At 45.3% G+C, this 24,848-nt stretch overlaps 1 protein-coding gene across 2 annotated transcripts; it reads right to left on the reverse strand.

Annotated features, from left to right (window-relative positions):
* Positions 1-9,660: 9,660 nt before the first annotated feature.
* FOXM1 (forkhead box M1) lies at positions 9,661-24,710 on the reverse strand. Of its 2 annotated transcripts, XM_071762500.1 has the most exons (9): positions 24,589-24,710; positions 22,323-22,919; positions 21,101-21,249; positions 17,557-17,772; positions 17,020-17,148; positions 16,428-16,472; positions 15,412-15,490; positions 14,368-14,549; positions 9,661-13,290 (listed from the first exon to the last, which is right to left on the reverse strand). In XM_071762500.1, exons 2-9 carry the CDS (start codon positions 22,870-22,872, stop codon positions 12,241-12,243), a joined length of 2,400 nt encoding a protein of 799 aa, XP_071618601.1. In that variant the 5' UTR covers positions 22,873-22,919; positions 24,589-24,710; the 3' UTR covers positions 9,661-12,240. The 2 variants fall into 2 exon arrangements, with proteins under 2 accessions (XP_071618601.1, XP_071618606.1); XM_071762505.1 differs by lacking the exons at positions 21,101-21,249; positions 22,323-22,919; positions 24,589-24,710 and adding an exon at positions 19,846-19,962.
* Positions 24,711-24,848: the final 138 nt, after the last annotated feature.

The raw sequence follows: 24,848 nt of genomic DNA on the forward strand, positions 1-24,848 counted from the left end.
AGAAGGATGGTCCTGCTGTTGGGGGCTGGACTTACCTCCCTCGGGCTCTGCGCACACACGCGCATGTGCGTACCCTGAAAAAGCAGTAAATTCTCTGTGACAGGGTGTGCAGCTCAGTGTCTCTGCTGGGAGGGCTCTGATGCATCTCAGAGTCTGTAAATACCGGCAACAACGTGGTTCAGTCTGTGAGATGATGCAGTGCCTCTGTAAGTGGAAGAGAGCATCTGTCTCAGGGCTCTTGGCAGGAGCTCCTGACTCCTCATTTCTGCAGAGTGTGTCAGGCATTTGGAATAGGCTGCACTGGGGGATTTTACTGTGTAGCTCGGTTGAAATGCTGAAAGCCTGGATTCAGCTTCTAACCAGGACAAATGTATTGTGTCTACCTCTGTCCTCATTTTCACCCCTCCTCAGCTAGAGTCAAGGTTGCAGAATCCTAAAATCACTGGCTTGTCAACACCAGCAGACTTGACTCCCTGTTTACACTAAGGTTATGCTGACATAGCTGCAGTGTCTGCTCTGGTCCAGACATCCTTCTCAGGGAAGAGAGGAGCTCAGTTTTTCAGTTTTCTGCCTCCACACCATCATGCTTGAAACTGGAACTGAAGCTGCTTTTTTTTTGATCTTTTTTCACTGGTGGATACGCTTCCCCAGTAAGCACCAGTTCTGATATCCTGTGCAGAGAAGGAAAGTGTTTTATTCAGCTATGAAGCTGCGGACAGCATCACTTTTCCTTAAATGTCAGCTGGCACCCAAACAGCTTTCATGCACAACATGGAAAAGCAGCAACAGACTATGAAGATAACAAGAGGAGGCTTTCCATTGCTCCCTTTCTTTTCTTCCAGCTTAGCAGTATGTAACATTCCAACATTACCAATCCTAATTATTTCTATGTTCTAAACTGAGTATAAAAATCTAACACTGAGTTTGCAATGTTAGGAAGTAAATCCAATCGTCCATGTACAAAGCTGAGTCCAGTCAGCCACTGTGAGACCTCAGTGTGCTTGCAGAAACCACAGCAAAGCTGGCCTCATTGCAAAGCAAACCATGTTGTTTGCCTTTCACTCCCTCTAATCATCACAGTGTTAGCATTTCACTTGGGATTTTCGATCCTCAAATGCTAAAAGGGAAGCTGGCCATTTTTAAAGTAATTGTAAAATTTGAAGAGGTTAAACTTTTTGTTCCCTGAAAAAAAATGAGCATTACATAAAATAAAGCAGTATCCTAACTGCTTTAAGCCAGGTATTGTGGTTTCCACAGCATCAGCTTGCAGAGCCAGATTTGGTAGTAATGGGAGTAGAAATATGCACTTAATGCTTTACAGTGCAAGGCCAAACTCCAACATCATCATTCAGGCAGAGCCTGATCAAAAGCACATCAAAGCTGTTGTCAACTGTCCTCGTCTTTCTGCAAGCCAAATTAAGAAGAGGATTTAAATAATGTCTAGTCCTAGGGAAGCTGTGTTCCCATGGCTTTGTTTTCTTGCCTCTAGGTTGTCTTGTTTCTGGATTTACACATACTTTTGATCTCTTGTGGCTTCACTGAGCATCCACTGACCCTCATTATCAAGTCCTTTAACTATGCCCACACACCAATGCTCACACAGACCCCTGTTTTCTCTCCTGCAGGTCAGCTCTGACAAGGCATCTCTGCTTCTGCTGGCAACAATGGCCATGCCAGTTTTAAAGATTCAGAGCAGGCCTTAAATCTATAGAGTAGAACAGAACATCTTGGGAGCACATCTTCTACAGTCCCTGCCTTTAAACCTACGGGCAGAGTTAGGCAATTCCTGGTAAGGGTGTCTCCCATCTTGGATGTGCTTGTCAGCATGAGGAGGAGAGAGCACTTAGAGTTTTCAATCCCAGTTTCTCCATGCACCTAGCTACCTTTTATTATTTATTATTTGTTTGTGCCCTGTAGTTTGGCAAAGCCCCATCAAAACTGGTTTGCCTTGCAGCTGTGCCAGAGCCATTGCTTGAGCAGACTTGCTTTGGGGTCTGACCTAATTAGTGCCCCAAACTCACAAAATATTTCCCTCCAAGTGCCTCAAAGGGGAGAATTCTTCATGTAGAGAGAACCACAAGTCCTCAGCTGTCGCCGATAATGAACTGGGAGCTTAGGCCCAGCTGTGCCCAATAATTAGGGCCTGCCCCAGCCGGAAATGGGCGGGGCTGAAGGGCAAAATAAAAGGCATGCTCCCAGAAGTAGAAGGAGACAAGAGATGAAGAGGCCTGAGGAGAGGGATGGCAAGAGAGCTCTGGAGAAGAGCTGTGCCCCTGAGAGAAGGCTCGCCGCAACATCTTCAAATCTTTTTTAAAGCTTTCTCCCCTCCTTCATCCCTTCTGCTCTACAGAGCAGGTCACTTAAGTCTTTATATCCTGTGATGTGTTAGTTCCCAGATCTGGCAAAACCCCCTAGCATTTTGATGGAGGTAGAGTCAGGTAAGATATTATCTAATCTACTCTCTTCAGAAGCATGCTGGGTTCTAGGTCACTGGGGGCTTTTTATTCAGCTATTACTTTTCCCATCCTGTTCTTCCTAAACAGGGCCCATTTACTAAGTAGGTTAGGTGCTTTCAGTGATTTTGCAGAATGGATACTTTTAAAGGTTTTATAATGTACACTCAGACCACAATTTTAAAGTTTATTCCCAGTAGTTTTTTTTATTTCCCAGTAAAGTTTTTTCCAGTGATTTTTGCAGGCCCTGTAAAATAGTGTATGAGTCACCAACAGCCTGTGCTAGAAAAATGAAATTGATTTATTTAAAAAAAAGTCGCAGTCCTCTATACACTGCGAAATTAGTTTCCTTCTTTGACGTAACCACATACAAGAATCATAGCCCCTAATACCTCACTATTCTTCACCTTTCATCCAGAAATTCTTACAGGATGTCTAATGGAGCTATTCAGAAGTAGCTCAAATAGAGGGAAAAACTTCTATCATTGTGAGGGTGACAGAACACTGGCACAGGCTGCTCAGGGAGGTTGTGGAGTCCCCTTCTCTGGAGACTTCAAACGCCACCTGGATACATTCCTGTGTGACCTCCTGTGGGTGATCCTGCTCTGGCAGGGAGGATGGATTAGATGATCTTTTGAGGTCCCTTCCAACCCCTAACTTTCTTTGATTCCTGTGAATTCTGTGATCTTACAGCAGCTGCAATCAGACAAATTCTTCATCAGTCAGCAGTATAACTTGCTGGCATTAACCATAACCCCTTTAACCAGGTATATTTATCAGTATACACCACCTAAGCCATGTATATTTATGCCTGTCACATGTTTCTGGTGCAGTGTGATGCTCTGTGAGTACCTTGACTGGAGCTGGTCTACCTGTAGCAGGGCTACTCAGACACCCACACTCAGTTCTGGGACAGGGAGTCAGCCACTCTAAAGGGTGTTGCAGCCCACCTATAATCTCTTGTTCAGGTAGACTTTTATTTAGAAATAGAGCAATTCAAGCTTCAGTACTTGCTAGCTAAATTTTTAAAGGTATGCATCCTTTTTCCAGGCATAGAAGTGAGGTTGACTGGCCTGTAGTTTCCTAGGTAAGGAAGCTGCTTTCCTTTTTTGAAGACTGGAGTGACACTGGCTTCCCTCCAGTCCTCAGGCACCTTGCCTGTTTTCCAGGATGATGGAGAGTGGCCCAAGCAGTGACATCTGCCAGCTCCCTCAGCACTAATAGGTTTATTCCATCAGGACCCATAGACTTGTTTATTTAATTGATCTCTAACCTGATCCTCCTCAGCCAAGGGGAAGTCTTCCTTCCTCCAGACTTTCCCTGGAATCTGGGACTTCTCCAAAGTCTGGGACTACTGATTGCTTGCTTGAGCAGTCCTCTGTTGTCATGGCACCTTCCTCATTCAACAATGGGACCACATTTTCTCTAGTTTTTCCTTCTGCCTCTGATATACTTAAAAAAAAAACACCCTACTGTTGACGTTGACATCCCTTGCCAGGTTTAATTCCAATGAGGCTTTGTTGTTTTTTTTGTTTCATCCTTACATACTCTGGCAGCATTCTTGTAATCTTCCCAAAAGGTAAATCCCTACTTCCACATACTGTAAACCTCCTTCTTCCACTTGAGCTTTTCCAGAAGCTTCTTGCTCAGCTATGCAGGTCTCCTCTTTCCCTTGCCTGATGTCTTGACTTGATAATGCCTGAAGCTATTTGTCCTCTAGGTGCCTCTCTGTGTATAACAACTAATCAGGCAAAACTGCCCCAAACGAAAGTTTTTCTAAAGTGAAGCCTATAGTGGAAAATGCATGTTGACAGTTCATGACAGCTTCTACTGCAAGTCATATAACTGCCCCTAAGACAAGTATTTCAGAGCTTAACAAAATAAAATATACAGAATGGAAATTACAGTTGGAATTTCACATCACTCCACAATCCAAATTAACTTTGTGTTCAGACAAACATGTGATCTTAGAATTCAGAATAAAATATGTACCTAATCTAACATGTTATTTCATGAGAAAAGTGTTGAGTTGAGATGGGATATTCTGGCCTGTTGAGTACCTATATGATCCAAAACTTTGCCTTTATTAAAATTTAAGGAAAAATACACAAAATGTGGAAGAATACAGTACACCTAGAAAACATACTATATTCTTACTAGAAAAAAAGATATTCTATAGAAAATGTCAGCAACAGTAAGAGATTCCTCTGATGTCCAGTGAAGATGAAGGGGTTTTGTCCTATTGGAAGACTGGCCTATTTTCCAAACAGTCCTGTTTCTGGTGGAGCCATGTCTTGTTTGCAACCACTTATTAGTATAACCAAATATGCCTTCTACAACTAAATAAACAAAGGCTCCATTGGCAACAACCTCCTCTCCATTTAATAGTGCCATTAAATGTTTCTGGTTTTAAATAGGATTTAAAAAAAAAAAAAAGAAAGAAAAAGAAAAAAAGGAAACAGGGAGGATAAATAATTTGAGATGTGGGTGTGGAATAAGCATTGCTTTGCTTGATCTTTTGCCTGTCATGGTAAACTGAGTATCAGGGTATTTATCCTCTTTATTTTTGCAAAAAAAGTTGTAACTGAAACTCAAGGACAAAAGTGTCATTTGAACTGCATCAGCAATTCAGATTCATGGCCTTTATTTTCTAAAACTATTTTCTAAACCTCTGCATGTATCAAAGCTAGAAAGCAGTCTGAGTCTGAGGCAGGGCACTTTCTTCTTTATCTCAGGCAGCTAATTCTTTGTTACACCCTGAGTATCTTTTTATCCAACTGTAGCTCAGCTCTGCTGGGAAAAGGGAGGGGTGGAGGGAAGCTATTTCTGTTCAGGAACAAGTTCATATTTTTCAACTGTGTCGTTTTTCTCTCTGAATCTGTAATATATTGGAAAGGGGAAGTCAAGTATTTTACTAAAAAAGAAATTTCCACCTTTGTTTAGAGCTAGACTATCCTGTGGTAGAAATGAAGGTCTGACACACTCACACAAAAAAAAGTTAGATTGTAAAACAGGGTCTCTTTCTTCCATATGGGGAACGACTTGATTTCTTCCTTTACCAGAAAAACTGCAAAAGTGAAAAGGTGGTACTCATCTTTACTGACCTTAAGTCAGGGGGCTTCCAGTCCTTTTCAGCGGACAAAACCAAATAGGAGGAGCACTACTCAACTGGTGGGGTGGAATTACCTCCCCCTTGGCATTTGTTACACTACTTGCCAGGCATGGAGCACAATTTTCAGAGGAGCAGAGCATCTACAGCACTTGGTGGCTTCCTGTAGATTTTTGTGTTTCAAATCCTTTTAAAGTTACAGCTTAAATGAATGTTTTACTGCACTGGCTAGAAGGTGTTAAACAACCTGCACTGTTATCAGAACTCATGGGCAATCTTGGGATGCTCCTCCACATTACGCAGTGAAGACCTAAGGAGTGCTACGTGAAGGATGTGAAGAACTGTGCCTAAGTGCTCTTGAGCTACAATAGGTTCAAGAGAAGAGGAAGGAGGATTGATACAGGCATCCCCTACCTTATGGGATCACACCTCTATATTGTAATCCAAACACAGAGGCTACAGAGGGACAGGGGATACCTGCCTTCTGGTCAATTATCTCCCTCTCTATCCATCTATGTTCTGTGCCTATGCCTTTGCTTTACTCTTGGACATAAAACTCTTCAGTTCTTTGCCCAGCTACAACTCCCTGTGCTACACAGACCTCCTGTTTGCTGTAAATTGCCAACTTGAGACCACTCTATCCCAAATGTCTGAAGTAAAATCTTTATTCACAAAGCCTTAGCCATGTTCCTTGCAACTTACTTTCCCTTCTGCTATTACTGTCACATGACAGCCAAGCCTTTTGCCTGATTACAACCATAGATCTTTCAGAGATGCTGTTTCTGACAACACTCAAACTGCTTTGTTGCTGTCCCTTGGTGAGTAAGCATGACTTGATATGTCCCATCTTATTCCCAGACTGAAGTTTCAAGTGAGCACTTCACATCAGCAGTAAGGTTTGTGGCAGAGCTACTGCAAACAGGACATTGGAGTCATTTCAGCTGGGGCTGGTTGTAAGACCTTCAGCTCCACCTGCACACAAACAGCAAAAGGCAGTAGATGGTCCTGTACAATTTTCAGAGAACCTCTGGTTTCACAGTTACTCACTGAAAAGGCTTGCAGAGGGAGAAACTGGCAAAAAACATGGCTTTTTCCTATGGAAAAATGCCCAGTGTTCTGATTTAAAGCAGAGACATAACAAAAGCATGTATTTTCTGGTGGAGGTTATCAATAATCTTTATTCTTGGACAATACCCTTGTCTTGCCTGTTCTATCTGTGCCAAGAGCCAGGGGGGTGGACTTTCTGTCCTATGATGCAACTATGGATATGCTTCCACCTGTCTGAGTCCCCTGTACAGTGCCCCAAACTCCCTAAACTTCAGTGTATGCTCATATATAAGGTGCTGTGCCCTATTGCCTTCTGGTCTCTCTGGTGTGGTCTCCTAGTATTTTTTCACCATCTCCTGACAGAAAGCAGACGTTCTTCCTCAAAGTGAGTCTCAATGCTGTCTCCTGATAATGGAGATGAGGACTGGGGGCACAACCAGGCTTAGCAGCCCTTCAGTGGGAGAGGTTCAGCTGGACTGCACTGAACACAGGGTGACAGCAAGCTGGTTCTTGCTGTTTCAAAGTTCTGTCTGTCCAAAGGGAAGGACAGTTCAGTGTGTTCTGTTCCTGGACAAGTGTACTTCTCTGTCTTTCTTTGACACAGCTAATTCCTGCAGAACAGGGGCTGAGAGAGGTGTAAGTGCTCAGCTCTGAACACTGAAAATCTGTTTTTGCATAATGGAGCAGAAGATGGGCTCGTGTTCAAGAAGTTCTCTACCGTACATCCAAGCTGATTTCTGTCCTGCTCAACCAACTGTCCTTTCATTTGGTCTCCTACACTTCATATGGTCCAAAAGAATGCTGCTGGATTTGTTACACAATGTTACTTCTGCCTGGCAGCTCCATCATTTTGCTGTCCTCGCTGTTGGCTCATGACATTTTTAAAACAAGGTACTGGTCCCCTGCAGACCCAGTTCCACCATTCCCACTGTCACTTCACTGCATATACATCTAGCACCTGCCTAATAGTACAAAGTACTCGAGTTGCAGCTATCTTACTTGACTGTCATTTCAGTCCTGAGCAATGACATTCTTCAACAGTCCAGTTGCTCAAATATAGGACACCTAAGCAATGACCTCCAGCAACAAACTCTATTTTAATGACAAACAGCTGGTTTCCTGAGGGATTAGAGGCATAGCTCCCCCCTTCTCTGCTTCATGCCTTCCAATGCCTGATCACATTTAATCTTGCAGGTGTTCTGTGGGCTAGGCCTGGGATATTAAGTGTCCTTTTACCTTTGTGACAATCGAGATAGGAAACTTCTTACTGCTATATGTGCAAACATCCATGATTTCCACACTCAAAATCTTCTCTTCATAGTTTATAAGCTGCAACAACTCATTCACATAAATAAGGAAATGTAAATGTCATCAGGGAAGGAGAAGCCAAGGCTCAGAATTTTAGAACAGCAAGATGGGTGCACTCAGGCACTGATGTGATGGCTTTATAGCTTTTTGTACAACTTTATAGTGGTGAATGTAACAAGAAAAAACTAAGAAAATTATCCAGGCATAATGTCAGGCAAACACTTACAGATGGCGACAAATAAAGTAGTTTTGCTGAGGGTTGTGATGAGTCCTTGGGCTTTCAATGAGGTTGGGCAAAACACTGGTATATTTGCTGTGGGAGCAGTAGGTAGGACTCCTTAACAGGCTTTTGTTGTTGTTGTTGTTGTTGTTGTTGTTTCCCCACCGTTTTTGATATAATTATCCTCTAGAGGGATTCCCACTGGAATACTTAGCAGGAGGGGAACTTGTCTGTCGACATTCAAAATACAGTGTGAGGTGGCCATCAAAGCACCTCAGCTGACAGGGACAGCAAGGGATTGGTCCAAGGACACCTGGAATTGAAACCATCTCATCATCCCAAGGAGGAGAACATCTCACGATTTGCTGGAGACATGACCCTTAGATAGCTTTTGGATGTCAGGTGTGTGCACACACCCTCTCACGAGCCAGAAGTGAGTTCAAAGGGGGATAGGATGTCTTGAGAGACCCAAGTAGACTGTTGACAGCTGCCTAACATGTACTAGTAGAAAGTGTGCCACGAAATGGGCCTCTTCTGCAGCCTCATGACTGTGATCTTGCCTTCCATCTGCCTTCTTCCTCCAGGGCCTAGATCGACGTTTATGGTTTTCCCCTCAGCTCTCCTGAATATATGTATAACTTTGATGACTGGTTTTGTGTTATGATTTCCTGACTGGACAATTAGGATTTCAATCCAGGCTGAAGGACATAAACCCATTATTAGAGGAGATTATATATTTGCAGAGAAGAAAGTATCAGCCCTCCTGCCCTCATAAGCAGTATTGGCAAAACAGTCCTAAACAAAACACACTTCAGAGGCTACTGGCACCCAACAGTGAGTTAGTTCTTAGTCCTAAAGCTTTCTTATTCCTTGTTTAGAGGCAAGAAAACCTTGAAGCTCAATCAGAAATTATGGAGCTTGATCTTCTAATCACTGACAAAAAATCTTCTGGTCTGAAATTCGCATGGCAGCCTAGCAAAATATTTTTCACTGCTTGCCTCAAACTGAGCAATCATTTGTGCTCGACAGACAGAACTGCAGCTCAGGGTGTCCAGTATTCCTTCCTAAAAAACCTGACATAATAAGCAACACAAAATGCTTGAAACATTTTTCTAAGTGCAAATAACCTCTAATAAGCACACAAGAGAACTGAAATTCTGAAAATCATACACATCCAAGTGTGGTTTTGTGTTTATAGGGAAAGACAGAAAACAAATACTTTTGAGAGTTGTTTTGCATTTACAAAATACAGAAACTAGTCTGTTGGTGGTGTTCTGATGTTTTAGACTAAGTTAGCACATTTCTGACTTTTAAAATCAGAATTTACCTGTGAAGAGCAATAAAAAACATGGGAAGCAAGGGCTTGAGCAACCAAGTCTGATGTGGCATGGCCAGCATGGCCTGAGGAATACTGAATCACTTACTTAGTGATGACAGAAAACAGACACAACAGACAAAATCAGTTGTTCCTGATAGTGGCCAGCCTGAGTGCATTTCTGAAAGCAGTAAATACGATACTTGGCTGTGTTCCCACAGAAGATTTATTCAATATGCGGATACATGAGCCATCGTTTGTCTGTAAGCAGAAGGATGAGGTCTTTTTCCTCTGCAAAAAAAGAGAAAAAGCCTGGAGGAGGAGACTCTCCACTGGTCAGTGAAGACTGGGTTAGAGATCAGTTTTGCAAATTGAATATACACAAGTCCATGGGCCCTGATGAGATGCAGCCAAGAGTGGTGGGAGACCAGGCTGATGTTATCACCCTACCCCTCTCCTTCATTCTCGAGGGATCATAACAAACAGGAGAGGTGCCTGAGGGCTGGAGGAAAGCCAGTGTCACTGCAGTCTTCAAAAAGGGCAAGAAGGAAGATCCAGACAATTACAGACCAGTCAGCCTCACCTCCATCCCTGGAGAAACAATGGAGCAGCTCATCCTGGAGGTCATCTCTAAGCACATGAAAGAAAAGAAGGTTGTCAGGAGCAGTCGGCAGGGATTTACCAAGGGGAAATCATACTTGACTAAGCTGAGAGCTTTCTGGGATGTTCTGACTGAATGGGGAGATGCAGGGAGAGCAGTGGATGTTGTCTACCTTGACCTTAGCAAGGCTTTTGACACAGTCTCCCATAATATACTCTTGAGCAATCTCAGGAAGTGTGGGATAGAAGAATGGACAGAGAGATGGACTAAGACCTGGCTACACAATAGAGCCCAAAGAGTGGTGATCAATGGTTCAGAGTCCTCCTGGAGACCTGTGAGCAGTGGAGTTCCCCAGGGATCAGTGCTGGGTCCTGTTCAACATTTTTGTCAATGACCTTGATGATGGGACAGTGTCTTCCCAGCAAGTTTGCTGATGATACAAATCTGGGAGGACTGCCTGATTCACCTGAAGGTGTGTGACCATTCAGCAAGATTTGGACAGACTGGGGAGCTGGGCCAAGGAGAATCTAATGAGGTGCAATGAGAACAAGTGCAGAGTCCTGCACCAGGGAGGGAATAACAAAATGCATCAGTACAGGTTAGGAGATGATCTCCTAAAGAACAGCCCCATGGAGAAGGGCCTTGGAGTCCTGCTGGTCTACAAATTATCCATGGGACAGCAATGTGTCCTTGTGGCCAAGAAGGTAATTGGTATCCTGGGGTGCATTAAGAAGAGTTTGTCCAGCAGATGGGGGGAGGTTTTCCTTCCTCTCTATTCTGCCCTAGTGAGACCTCACCTGGAATATTGCATCCAGTTCTGGGCTGCCCAGTTCAAGAGGGACAGGGATTTACTTGTGAGAGTGCAGTGGAGAGCTACAAGGGTGGTTAAGGGACTGGAAGACCTGCTTTATGATGAAAGGCTGAGACAGCTGGGGCTTTTTAGTCTGGAGAGGAGAAGACTGAGAGGGGATCCAATGAATGTGTATAAATATATGAGGGTTGGGTGTCAAGAAGGAAGGGACAACCTCTTATCACTTGTCCCCTGTGATAGGACAAGGGGTAATGGATTCAAGATAGAGCACAGGACATTCCACATCAACATGAGGAAGAATTTCTTTACTGTAAGGATTACAGAGCCCTGGAACAGCCTCCCCAGAGATATTGTGCAGTCTCCTTCTCTGGAGACTTTCAAGACCCATCTGGATGCATGGCTGTGTGTTCTGCCCTAGTTTTGGTCCTGCTCTGGCAGGGGGGTAGGACTCGATGATCCTTAGAGTTCCCTTACAACCCCTGACACTGAGATTCTGTAATTTGCTCTTTTGACCAGAGTTCTGGAGAATCTGGATGAGTTGTCCTATTGCACTAAGAGAAGCACATCTTGTTTTTAGAGTCACTTTTAAGCACAAATATGAGCATCCATTTATATGTCCTTTTTTATATTTTTAACTGATGAAGGCAATTTTAACCATTCAATAGAACTCCATCTTACTGCAACTGTGACTCTACTTAGTATTCTAGATAAATAATAACAGGACTCTTGAACCAGAAGAGCTATATAGATTATCCAAGTTCTTCTACATTCTAGTCTGGGAAAAGGAAGACAAATCAAGATTTTATGCTGCAATACAGATAACTTGTTTTCATTCAACTTGAGTTAAATTTTCAGATCTTTGCCACAGCAACCTTCAGAACAGCCTAGACAAATACGTTTCTGAAGTGAAAAGAGTATTTTGAACTCTCGTCTAGGGTAGAATAATACAGGAGGTATGGGATATATGGACATTACTCTAAGTCAAACCCTTTACCAGCCCAAATATTTCCATAACCCTATGAGAATAATAATATTATAATAATTATGGGCTAATTTAAGAAATGTACAGTATTTACAGCCATTGAAACTACACAGAAAATATTAAGTAATAGAACAGTAAAGACTCTCATCTCTAGCACAAGGTTAGAGAGGTTCTCTCTTGTTCCACAGAAGTACTCTATTGCAGCTTATAGAGGGAGCTCATAGCAGCCAATGGGACTGTCTCCCAGCTTAGCAGGAGTCATTAATGCACTCTGCTCCCACGGATGTGAGAATTAGTCAAAAGCAGAGTCTTCTTAGACTACGTGAACAGATCTCAAAAGAGTAGAGTGCTTTCTGAAATGTCAGAACAAGGCAAATTCGTATCTCAGGCCAGTTTACTTCAGTTCAGGTATGAGCTGAGACCAACTAATATCTGCTCCCAAGTTTTCATCCTCAAGACCAGGAAAGCTAATGTCTAGAAGGATTTTGCTCAGACTGTCATTCATGGTATCCAGGATTAGGCCCTCCATGAGTGATCTGTTTTCAGTAAGTCCAGAGGCTGGTGGTTCAACAGATGATTGCTTAGTAGACTCATGAGTAAAAGCTGGAGAGCTTGTGATAGGGGCATGTACCATGTCACTGGATTCTGTATTGAGCAGCTCCCGAGGGGACTCGAAGAGGGGATTTCTAGGGGGTGTGCTGTTAAAACCCAGCAAGTCCTGGTTCTCCTGCGGTATGAAAGGCAACTGAAGGTTTCTGACTGGACTGAAGTCCAGCTCGTGACTTCCTTTGGCTAAGGATGTAGATTTCCAGGGGTCAAGGACCCCCATTGGAGGGCTAGTAGTTGCTGACAGTTTGCTGGGAGTAGAAGAAACTGGCAATTTGCTGAACATCTCCTTGACTGGTGTTTCAAAGGGCCCCTCTTCTCCCTGCAAGCAGCTGAGCTGTGACACATTCTCAGCAGGCTGGCTTTCCTGCAGGAAGAGGGGGTCTGTGCCCGACTGGAAAGAGTCAAAGCCATGGCTTTCTGGCAAAACAAGGACAGGCTCCTCTGAGCAAGGCAGCGCCAGGCGTTGCTTCCTTCTGGATCTGCCCGTGTCCCGTCTTTCCCGCCTCTTTATCACTAAGGTATCAGAAACACTCTTAGATGGTGACTTCAGCAGGGTGAATTGTTTCTTCTCATTTGTGTAGGGCACTGGGAGGAACAAGCCTGTCTCATCCCTTACAGTTAGGGTGGAGGCAAATGGGGACAGCCAGTCATCCAGCTGAGAGCCTTCTTCCTCCTTTATACAGACAGTCTCGGGGAAAGAGGCTGATTCCTCTCCGGGCTGGGAGCTGCTCTCCCTTAGGGAATGTGTTGGGGAAAATAACCCTTCATCACATTGATTCTCCTCCTTGACAGCAGCCACGGGTAAAGAGGATGACTCTTCTGTAGAGAGTGACATCTACAAAGAAACAGAAGTTATATGTGGTCAGTAAGCAGGGATCTTACCAACCAAAACCAAAATGGTACTGGAAGGAAGAAAAGAAAGCCTGGTAATTAAGGACAGTGGAACAGGTAAGAGGAGGATCTTCAGAAAGCAGTAACTATAACAACAGATAAGAGCTTGATCTCTGCACGATGTTGATACAAAGAAGCCTACAAAACACACAGAAAGAGTTTCAGCTAATGCCCTTCAGATCACTTCCAGGAATATAAGCAGAAGGAGAGCTGAATATTTCTGGAAAAGTACAACACCTTTGAATCCTTCTTATACTATCTACATGTGAAGCAACAAAAGGAATGAGGCAGCTTTCCCAGAAACCAACGAAAAATGAAAAGAAAAAAATTGAGGATATCAAAAGAAAAAGAACACAGAGGAAAGATAAATCATAGCAGGAGAGAACAAAAAGCAGCAGTATGGTTAGACAGATGGAACAAGATAAAGCTTTGCAACAGTCAGTGAGACACCAGGAAGAAGATTTAATAGCTATTTTGCTTGAGCCCGGAATAACTGGGAACTCTACAAAATTAGCAAATAGCAGGTACTGAAAAGCTCTGTGAAGTGACTAGGTACAAATAAATGTGCTTCCAGAAGAAGTTCCCTGTGCCACATTTCTCTCCAGAGCTACCAAAAAGGGGATAGAACAAAGCAATTTCTCTCATTCCTAGTTCTTCACATCCTGGCAGTAGAGAAAAACTGTCTTGATCAATCCAGAGTCCCCTCCTGTAGTGAAATATAGTAATATCCTTATACCAAGTCAATTAGCAGTTAATAGTCACCCTAGAGATAGAACAGGACAGCAAGCATTGTCGCTGGCTAATTCCTTAGTATGAGCTTATAGTTTCAGAGAACCTAGTAAAGATGCACAAAGAAACCACACAAAAGAACAGGGTCCATAAAAGGCAAGAGATATAGAAAAAATAATCCCAAAACACAGCAGAAAAAAAACCCCCACCATCCCTAAAAAGAACCAATCAACCAACCAAAAAAAAAATCCAAACCCTGAAAAAAAAAAAACCCACAAAGAAACAAACCAACCTTTGGAGCAATGCGCACACGCTTGTTGCTCTGGAAAGTCTCTGAGCTGTTGAGGGATGCTACCTGTGCCATGGAGAGAGGAACCTTCATAGAAGGCTGCAAAACCAGAGGTTGGCTCAAAGGAAACTGGATTGGAACCAAGTAGGAGTTGATGCGAGGAAGCAAAGGCTTCATCCTTCGTCCTGAAAGAGAAAAGAATGGACTCGCTAGCCTCTTGCCCTTCATCTACTGCCTCTTGAAACCTATCTAAGAGAAAGTCCTTCTAAATACCCCAAAATAAACATCAGACTTAGACTCACCTGGCTTGTCTGCTAATTTTGAGGATACAAATTCAAAGCCAGAAGGCCTGATGAACAAGAAAACAGTCCTTTATACAGATCCTACCCCTCAAGCTGAGGCTCTCACACCATTTTATTACCCAGTTCTGTCCATCTGCCCATCACATCCTCTTTCAGACACAGCAATAATGCCTTCAGCTCCAAACTTGACAGTAGGAAACTTAAAAGCTGGCAAACCTGGATAACAAGTTCCACTTTTATTCCTAAGGGAAGCTGGGAGAGTTCCCCAGGTTTAAGGGACTGAAGAGAAGAACAAGGCATATGAGGAGCAGCTGAGGGAACAGGTCATGTTTAGTTTGGAGAAGAGGAGGCTGAGGGGAGACTTCATTGCCCTCTACAGCTACCTGAAAGGAGGTGGGGTTTGGCCTCTTTTCCCAAGTGAATAATGACAGGACCAGAGGAAATGGTCTGAAGTTGCAGCAGGGGAGGTTTAGGCTAGATATTAAGAAGAATTTCTTTACTGAAAGTGGTCAGGCACTGGAACAGCCTGCCCAGGGAGGTGGTTGAATCACCATCCCTGGAGGTATTTAAGAAATATTATTATATTGTAGGTGTGGCACTTCAGGGCACAAGTGGCCAAGATCGCAGGGGTTTTGGGTCTTTTGCTTGTTGAATGTGTATAGGATTGGACTCCGTGATCACAGAGGTCCTTTCCAGCCATGATGACTCTGATTCTCTTTTGGCCTAAGCAGATGCAGACACTCACGTGCACTCTGAGGTTCAGTTTTGCTGCTGCTGTTGCTTCCCATGTTCTTCTGAGGATCAGGAAGATATCGCTTTTGGTGCTGCAGTCGTTGTGAAATAGGAAAGATGAGGAGAAAAGAGATTTAAAGAGAAGAATCCATGTTATTTTGCTGCCTCACTGAGAACCATGAATCCAGAAGCCTGTGCTGCACTAATACAGTGAGAGCAGCTGTTCTCATCCAGCACCCATGCTGGCTCTGTGCCAGTTGCTCTTTTGCAGCCATGCCATCTCAAAGCCAGCTACCAACCAAAAGCTGTGTAGAAAAAGAGATGGTGTGACAGAGCTGCTTCAGCTGCAGGCTACTGCAAAAGTGACCTGGTTTTAGTGTCCTCAGTGCCTGAAGAAAAGTGAATAGGACAGCTTTATTTTATACTGGAACTCTATATACACTGTAGACCAGATAGATGTTCAAGTGGAATAGCAGAGACAACACAGAGGAATCAGAAACCTAAGCAGATCAAAGGAAGGCCAGGGCTGTAGCTGTGGCAGCAAAGTGTTTGGCTGCTTGCAAATCTGTCATTGTCAAAACTGCTGAACGCAAAAGACCCAGCAAAACAGCTTCATCCTTCTGAGAGTCACAGCTGGGTTCCAAAATGAAAAAGGACCACAGAGAGATCGTATTCTCTCTGGATCTGAACCCCAGCACAGATTGGAACTGCTGCCATGGAGATGAGGACTTTACCAGAAATCTCTGTCTGGGCCTGTTCTTTGATGCCATTTGGTGCTCAGTGCAGCCTACCTCAGCAGCAGACTTCCAGTTGCTCAAGCTGTACAGCTCTACCAGCTGTAGAGGGAGCACAATATCACCTGAAGGCAATTAAACTGTGGCTTGACTGCCTGACTCTGGGTGTGCATGGATCTGTATGACTAGGTGCAGCAGTAACCCAGTCCCACTCCCCAAGCCTCTTGTCCTTTCCTTCAGTGACTGGCAAGAGGAGTATGGAAGCCCAAGCCCCAAACCAGAGGGTAAGTCTTACTGATTCAGAGTGCTCAGGCGATGTTGGTGACCCCAAGTCCAGCGGCTGATGGCAGCAAGGCATTGAGAGGGAGAAAAATAAGATGACATTATCAACCAAAGGGGAACAAATGGGACATTGAAATGTTGTATAATCTGAGCAAACAAGTGTCAATCTGATGCAGAAAACAGGAGTCTAAACACCAACTCTGTTACTCCCACAGAACGGTACTTCCTAAAATTCCTAGCTTAGATAGAGCAATTCCATCCTAGGACTGCCTACTCAAACAGAAGGAACTCCTGGTCAACTTCACTGAAAAGCTTCTCACTAGGAATTTGAATCAGGCCCCTGGAAAGAGGTTGAACAAGCTCACTATTAAATTTGGAACACCATCTGAAGAATTAACATATTGCACAGAAGATCCAGTTCATACACATGGTGACAGCACCTCCTATTTCAAATACAAAGCTTGTCTAATTGTCATGAGAAATACTGACTCCAGCTTTTATAAAAAAGCTGACATCAAAGCAGCTTAACTTTTCTGTTAAAATCAGGTGCATCTGCCTAAGTGCATTTAAGAGCTGGTCCCATTTTATTTGCATGAGGCACTCACCTTAAATACCTGGTCCAATGTTAGGTAACGGTTCGCATCAGGGTGAATAGTCCAGAACGAGATTTTACCATTAGCAGATGTCTCACGGACAAACATATCATGGAGAGACAAGTTGTGCCGAATGGAGTTCTGGGAAAGGAAAGAAGAAGAGGTTGAAAAGCAGTAGTCTTGCTTTCTGCACAGCAGGTCCTACCTAAGACTTGACTGCCCTGGCAGAAGGACCATATTCCAAAGTGAAGACAACGTGGGCCTTCATATTCACTGCATAACTAGCCAACACACTGTTCAGTCTCTCATTCTACTCACTCTTGAGATCCCTATTCTTGCTCCAATGATCAAACACCTTATCATTTTGGAATGAGGAAAGAGATACAAGGTGAAACAGGGAACATCTGAAATGACAGGTATTTGAGGTTCGGTGTTTAAATGAATTTCCATCTTGCTCTGCAAGGTGGGGAACAACGTGTCATTTTCATCTGGAAGGCTTAGGATAGCATCACCCTGTGGCCTACAACAACTTGAGGGTCTGCTAGTTACCTTCCAGCCTGGCTTAGCCACATGTTTAAAATATGGGAAATGATCCTCAATCCAGGTATAGATGTCCTTCAGAGTCATACGCTTCTTCTCTGTGCTGTTGATGGCAAACTGGATCATGGCCATGTAGGAGTAAGGAGGACGTTCCGATACTGAATCCTGCCATGAGGAGGAGGAGGTGGTAGGAATAGCAGCAGCAGCAGCAGAATCTTCTTCAGTCTGAGAGACAGAACGATTGATATGAGTGCTCACAAAGATGACAAGAAGCGTCATGGAACAGATCTGGATCATTCAGGTTCTGCTTTACAAGGCACCAGGCCTCCTAGCATCACAGGGATTGCAACTGTCCCAGAGCAGGAAAAGGATACCGGGGCAGGAGCTAGTGTGGCTCACTGGCAGGCCTTTAGACTAGATTCAAATGGAGAAGAGAGTAAATCTGAGACTATCAAAAATATATCTGAGGAATCCATACCAGGGTTTGTAGGACAGTGTGCTAGAGAAGACTCACTAGACACTTCACTTGAGGTGGGGGATAGCGATATAGCAGGAAACGAAAAGGCGAAGGTTATTGATGGTTTGGAAAGCATCAAAATGGCTGAGGGGGCCCAGGGGGGAATTAAGGTCACCATGCCAACAGAAAGGTGTCAAGATCATTAACCCATCTAAAGTGCATCTATACCAACACAGGCAGAATGGGCAACAAACAAGGAGAGCTGGAAGCCATGATGAAGCAGGAAAGCTATCACAGAAACATGGTGGGATACCTCACACAACTGGAGTGGCACAGTTGATGGCTGCCAGCTCTTCAGAATGGATAGACAAGGAAAGAGAGGCAGTGGGATGTCCCTGTATATCAGGTATTGTTATGAATGTCTAGAACTAGACTTCTGATGATGACAAGGTAGAGTCTATTTGGGTCAGGATTATGGGTAAGGCCAACAAGGCTATTGCATTGGGAGTCTGCTATAGACCTCCCAATGAGGGCAGTGAGATGGATGAACTCTTTTATAAATGCCTGAGTGAAATCTCATGGTCCTTTGCCCTTGTTATAGAGGGGAACTTCATCTGCTGGAATTACAACACAGCAGAGGGGACAGTCACAGAGGCTCCTGGAATGTGTTGAAGATAACTCCCTATCAGAGCTGGTGAGTGAACCAAGCAGGCAAGGTGCCCTGCTAGACATGCTCTTTGTGAACAGGGAAGGGCTGGTAGGAGATGTGAGGGCTGGAGGCAGTCTTGGGCATCCTGAGTGCCAGCATGCAGTACATACAGAACAACGACCATGAATTGTTAGAGTTCTCCATTCTTAGAGATGCCAGGAGGGTGGGTAGAAAAACTGATACCTTGGACTTCCAAAGGGCAAACATTACCCTCTTCAGCAGTCTGATGGCCAGAATCCTTTGGAAATCTGTTCTGAAGGATATAAAAGAGTCCAGGAAGGATGAATGCTCCTCAAGGAGGAAGACTTGAAAGCACAGGAGCAGTCCATCCCCATGAGCTGTAAGGCAAGCCAGCAGAGACCAGCCTGGCTGAACAAGGAGCTTTGGCTGGCTCTCAAGGAGAAAAAGAGAATTTATGGCCTTTGCAGGAAGGAGCAGGCCACTTATTAAGACTACAAAAATGCTGTTAGGCTATGCAGGGAGGGAATTAGAAAGTCCAAAGCCTAACTGGGAATTAATCTGGCCTGATTGGTTAAGGATAACAAGAAAAGTTTTATAAATATATTAACAACAAAAGAAACAGCAGAGAGACCCTCTATGACCTAATAGATGCGGAGGGGTCATGGTGACAAAAGATGAGGAAAAGGCTGAGGTGCTTAATGACTTCTTCATCTCAGTCTTTAGTGGCAGGAGCAGTTACATTGAGGGAATCCAGCACCCTGGGCTAGGGGATGGGGACCAGGATCAGAGTGATCCCCCCATAATCCATGAGAAGATGGTCGGTGACCCGCTGCACCACATGGGTGTGCACAAATCTATGGTGCTGGATAGAATGCAGACAAGAGTGCTGAAAGAGCTGGCAGGGGTGCTCAGCAAGCCACTTTCCATCATTTATCAGCAGTCCTGGCTCACTGGAGAGATACCAGAAGACTGGAAAACTGCCAACATAATCCCCATGTATAAGAACAGACAGAAGGATGATTCAGGAAATTACAGGCCTGTCAGTCTGACCTCAATACCAGGGAAGCTGATGGAGATCATTCTGAGTGCCATTAGGGGGTACACAGAGAACAACCAGGTGATCATGCCCAGTCAGCATGGCTTCATGAAGGGCAGGTCCTGTCTGACTAACCTGATCTCCATCTGTGATTATTGGATGAGGAAAGGGCTGTGGATGTTGTCTACCTTGACTTTAGCAAGGCCTCTTAGCAGTTTCCCAGCAGCATTCTCCTGCAAAATGGTGGCTGCCCATGGCTTTGATGTTCACAGCCTTCAATGGATAAAAAACAGGTTGGATGGCCTTGTCCAAAGAGCTGTGGTCAGTAGAGTTAAATTCAGATGGCAATGGAGTTCCCCAGTGCTCAGTGCTGGGGCTGCTCCTGTTTAACTTCTTCATTGATGATTTGGATGAGGGGATGGAGTGCACCCTTGGTAAGTCTGCAGACAACACTGAGCTGGGTGGCAGTGTCCATCTGCCTGAGGGTAGGGAGGCTCTGCAGAGGGATCTGCACAGGCTCTAGCAACAGGCCAAGGCCAACAGTACAAGTTGCAGCACAGCTCAATGCTGGGTGCTGCCCTTTGGCCACAACAGGGCCTGGGGAGGAGTGGCTGGAGAGCTGCCCAGCAGAGAGGGACCCGGGGGTGTCTATTGACAGCCACCTGAACACGAGCCAGCAGCGTGCCCAGGTGGCCAAAGAGCCCAACACCATCCTGGCCTCTATCAGGCACAGGGTGACAGCAGGGACAGGGAGGTGGCCTTGCCCTTGTACTCAGCTTTAGTGAGGCTGCACCTCGAGCACTGTGTGCAGTTTTGGGCACCTTCCAGAGTATAGGAAGGGCATGGAGGTTCTGGAGAGGGTGCAGAGAAGGGGAACCAGGCTGATCAGGAGTCTGGAGACAGGTCATACAAGGAGAGGCTGAAGGTGCTGGGGCTGCTCAGCCTGGAGGGGAGACCTCATTGCTCTCTACAGCTACATGAAAGGAGGTTGTAGTGAGGCAGGTGTTAGCCTTATCTTCCTAGTTACCAGTGATAGGAAAAGAGGTAATGGGTTTAAGCTGCATCAAGGGAGGTTCAAGGAGTGGTGAAGCATTGGAACTGGTTACCCAGGGAGGTGGTGAAGTCACCATCCCTGGAGGTGTTCAAAAGATGGGTAGATGAGGTGCTACAGTGGATGTGTTAGTGGTTAGGGGCTATAGGGTAGACAGGTAGACTTGATTGTCTTAGAGGTGTTTTCCAACCTTGATGATTCTGTACTATTCAAACCAGTAAAGGCCCAACTTGTGTTACTGAGGGATGGTGATGCCCAGTTCTTGCAAGTCTTCTTCCACATGGATTACTTCCCTGTCAAAAGTTTTAACACATGCTCTGGCTTTCAGCTTCTACTTACCTTGATTTTTTCCTGCATAGGCATCTGGTTCTCTTTCTCTGTGTCTGACTTCACAGAACAGGGACCAAGCCCATCAGATCTCATCTTACCCAGCCACTGGATGTTAGTGAGACTGTTGTCCAACACAGAGTTCAATGTCCCACCATTGCCTGTTGGGATAACAAGCCCATAGCTCTGCTTACTCACAAGTAACCCTCTTCCTCATTTTCAAGTGCAAAAGAAGGCAGTAGTCAAAATTCTAAAAGAGGTAGCCCTGTTTCAAGATAGGGACAAGATGATATTGCAATGTAGAAGTTCCTTCCAGAAAGAAATAAAGCCTTAAATTCCTCATCTCATGTGAATCTGTAGCCTTAAAACCAAATATTCAGTCTATTACTCTCAACCAAAATAGGACAATACTGATCCAGTATTTCAAGAATTCAAATAAAAATAAGCACACATACACATTCAAGGATCAATCTTGTAAGCAAAGGCCAAAGAAGATGGTGACAAATTCAACTGAAAGATCTAGCACAAAACCCAAGTCAGAAGCCCAGATATTTCCAGGTTTTTGAACTGCAGCAATGGAAATGTAGTTTTGTTATTTCTGGTGAGGATAGCTGTAGCAGACTAGCTATTGCAGCTGTCTGTGGGTTCCTGTCGGGAGCTACTGTGGGAACATTTACTAAGTCCTGAAAGCTACATAGTTATTTGAAGTTACAAACCCAAATTCAATCTGAGCAGTGCTTGAAATAAAATCCATCCCACTTCTAACATTTATTCCACAGCTTCATGAGACAGACAAGGAAGAAATGGACTGGCCACTTAGTTATAAAAGCATGGGAATCAGCTCTTTTTCAAAGCTCTAGGCTTGTATGCTTTATGTCTGCCTAGAGTATTCTGCATTAGTCTTTAATTCAGCCATAACTCTTTTGCTAAATGATACTCAGTCTTTTGTTCTTACAGATTTTATTTCCTCAAGGCAGTCCTTCTTTTTTCCCCCAGGACTAAAATTCTGCTTTGCTATATGCCATTTCTTCCACATAAAATATATCCACTAAGATACTTCAGATTTCATGACATGCACATATCTGCGTAGATTAAAAAATACCTGTGGATTTGATTCTAATAATTAATTTAGAAAACAGTTCTCATTACTGCATACTAAGATCCAGACACTCATTGGCCCCCTTCACATTTCTTTGTCTAACTGTTAGGAAAAAAAAAATTAAAAATTACATACTGTTGCTCTCTTGTTCCTGTCCAGCCGCAGAGCCAACTCCTGAATGCCAGGTTGTTGTCCCTCCTGCAAGACCAGGTGTCTGTGCAACATTCTTGTCTCTCTCTTGATCATCTGCAGCCTTGGTGATTGCACTGGGTTTTTCCTCTGATGGGAGGTGCTGAGATGGTGTTGGACCCACTGAACGGGATGTGCCCCCACTGCTAATGAGAATGAACTTGTTGGGCCCATTCTTGCCACATTCTTTTCCTTTTGCTGTTAGTGCCTCTATGATACTTTGGATATCAGCATCTGTGGGGATGGCCACCACTTGTGTATTGGGCATGGTAGGATGGTCAATTATCTTTATCCCTGCTGGGAATTTCTGCAGACCGCGGGCAATTTTGTCTCTGGGTTGGTTGCTGCATTGCTCCTCTGTGTCGTGCTCCTGCTTAGGAGTTTTTTCCTCCTGACCAGTGTTCTCATCTTTTGCTGAAGTACTGGGTGGATCATTCTGTGGGAGGGTCAGTTTCCGCCTTTTGAGAATTAAGGGCCTGCGAGGGCTCGTCCTCATTGTGGTTCTGTGCAGTCACTCGCCATTGAAAGGGACAAGAACAAATCCTGGAAAACAAAAGATTCAACATAGGAGTGCAGAGGGCAGGAACATCTCGGAAGGGCGCAGCAAGTCACCATGGGCCCCCCACAGAGCCCACTAGGAACAAATTCCCGCAAAACTAGGAACAAGGAAAGAAAATAAAAAATGAAAGCATTTAGTAAGGTTGGTGAGGCTTTTGGAAAATAGCTAGGTATCTCTTTTATCCACACCTTGTGTAAGCAGGACAGAAAGATATCAGCAGATTTGCATCCCAAGTTGGGAGCCAGAGAGCATGTAATCATGAGAAAAATGTGTATGTGTGCTTTACAGAAAGGGAGACCAAGACTGTAAAGTGACTTAAAGAGAATCAGCCAGCAAGCTGTCAGGGAGAGAAATCAGAACATAGAAATAGCAATCCTGACTATAGTTCATTGCTGTAGCCAGCAGATCACAAAGCCCAAGAGAAAAGAGAATTTTAACAGATGGTTCAAGAACTGGGAAGCAGAGATTGTCCTGGTCACTACAAAGGCACACAATGCATGCAGCAGGAGACAGGTGCTCTAAAACAAACGTATGGTAAATGCTTTAATCAGTCCTTCTGTAGATTTGTCAAGAACTATATAAATTAATTACTGGGTATCATGAAGTTTAAATATCAAACTTTTGGACAACAGGCAATTTAGACTATAAAGCAGAGATTATAAATTCAGAGATACTGCTTTTAGGGTAAAACGCAGTGTGTCCCTTCTGAGAACACCTCTTGTAAGTGTCATGTCAGGCAGAATAGAAGCAAATAGCAAAAAAACCAGGCTTATAGCATTAGATTTGACCGGGCCAGCTAGTTAACAAGAAGATTCTCAGTAGGAATCACCTGCATAGATAACAAACCCGAAAGAGTCCAGCAGATACAAAACAGAGCTGATGCTCCAGGTGCAGGGAACACACAGCCCTGCAGTCAGGTGCCACCCGGCAGCCCAAGGCCCCCCACAAACACCTTCACTGTTCGACACGGGCTGCAGCACTGGGGCACAGCCCTTCGCAATCTGCTCCAGTTCCTTAAAGAGAGATTCCCGTAAAGTCAGCGCCCAAAGAATAACCAATATTTATCCACCCCGCAAAAGGTTGCGTTCCCTACGGGAAAACGCCGCTTCCCAAGACCACCTCAGGTCTCGCCCTTGAGTCCCAGGAGCAACCCTGCCTACACACGGTCCCGGGGACGTAAGGGTGGGAAGCGCTAAAGCTCTCCCAGCTCCTTCTTCACCCATTCCAACCCCAGCCCTGCCACGCCTGTTCCTCCGCCCCAGCTCGGGCCTAGGCATTTCCCTCCCCGCCGGCCTGAGCTCTTCACGGGGGTGCGGGCCCCGGCCTCCAGTCCCAGGGGGAGGCACCGGGCAGCGGGGAGGCAGCGGGGAGGCACGGCGGAGCGGGGAGGCACCGGGGAAGCGGGGAGGGGGGAGGCACGGCGGTGGGGAGGGGGGAGGCACGGCGGTGGGGAGGGAGAGGCACGGCGGTGGGGAGGGGGGAGGCACGGCGGTGGGGAGGGGGAGGCACGGCGGTGGGGAGGGGGAGGCACGGCGGTGGGGAGGGGGAGGCACGGCGGTGGGGAGGGGGAGGCACGGCGGTGGGGAGGGGGAGGCACGGCGGTGGGGGGGGGGGAGGCACAGCGGTGGGGGCTGTCCGCAGGTCGCAACTCACCACCTCCCCGGGCAGGCCAGGCAGGGGGTACGGAGGGAGGCGGCAACTCCGTCGCTTCCGGGCTGTGCCGCCGCCGGTGGCAGGGGCGGTAGTTTCCCGGTTTGAATTTGGCGCCCGGAGACTCGTTGGCATCACGTGCCCGCCTGGACCAATGAGGTGAAGCAGGGGGCGGGTTGAGTTGGGCCAAGCGGTGGCGGATGCGGCGGTGCCGGTAGCGCTGTAGGGGTTGGGTCCGCGCCGCGCTGCTTCCCGGGGTCGTT

Source organism: Heliangelus exortis, chromosome 1, assembly GCF_036169615.1.
Source record: "Heliangelus exortis chromosome 1, bHelExo1.hap1, whole genome shotgun sequence".
NCBI lineage: Eukaryota > Metazoa > Chordata > Aves > Apodiformes > Trochilidae > Heliangelus > Heliangelus exortis.

Bases quoted from the DNA above. Each gene is read 5' to 3' on its own strand.
- FOXM1 (XM_071762500.1), bottom strand. From the start codon at position 22,872: ATGAGGACGAGCCCTCGCAGGCCCTTAATTCTCAAAAGGCGGAAACTG. The intron at 21,250-22,322 runs GTATGTAATTTT...TTATCCCAACAG, and splicing joins ACAGGAACAAGAGAGCAACA to GCAATGGTGGGACATTGAAC. The intron at 17,149-17,556 runs GTAACTAGCAGA...TTCCTTTCCCAG, and splicing joins TGGCTAAGCCAGGCTGGAAG to AACTCCATTCGGCACAACTT.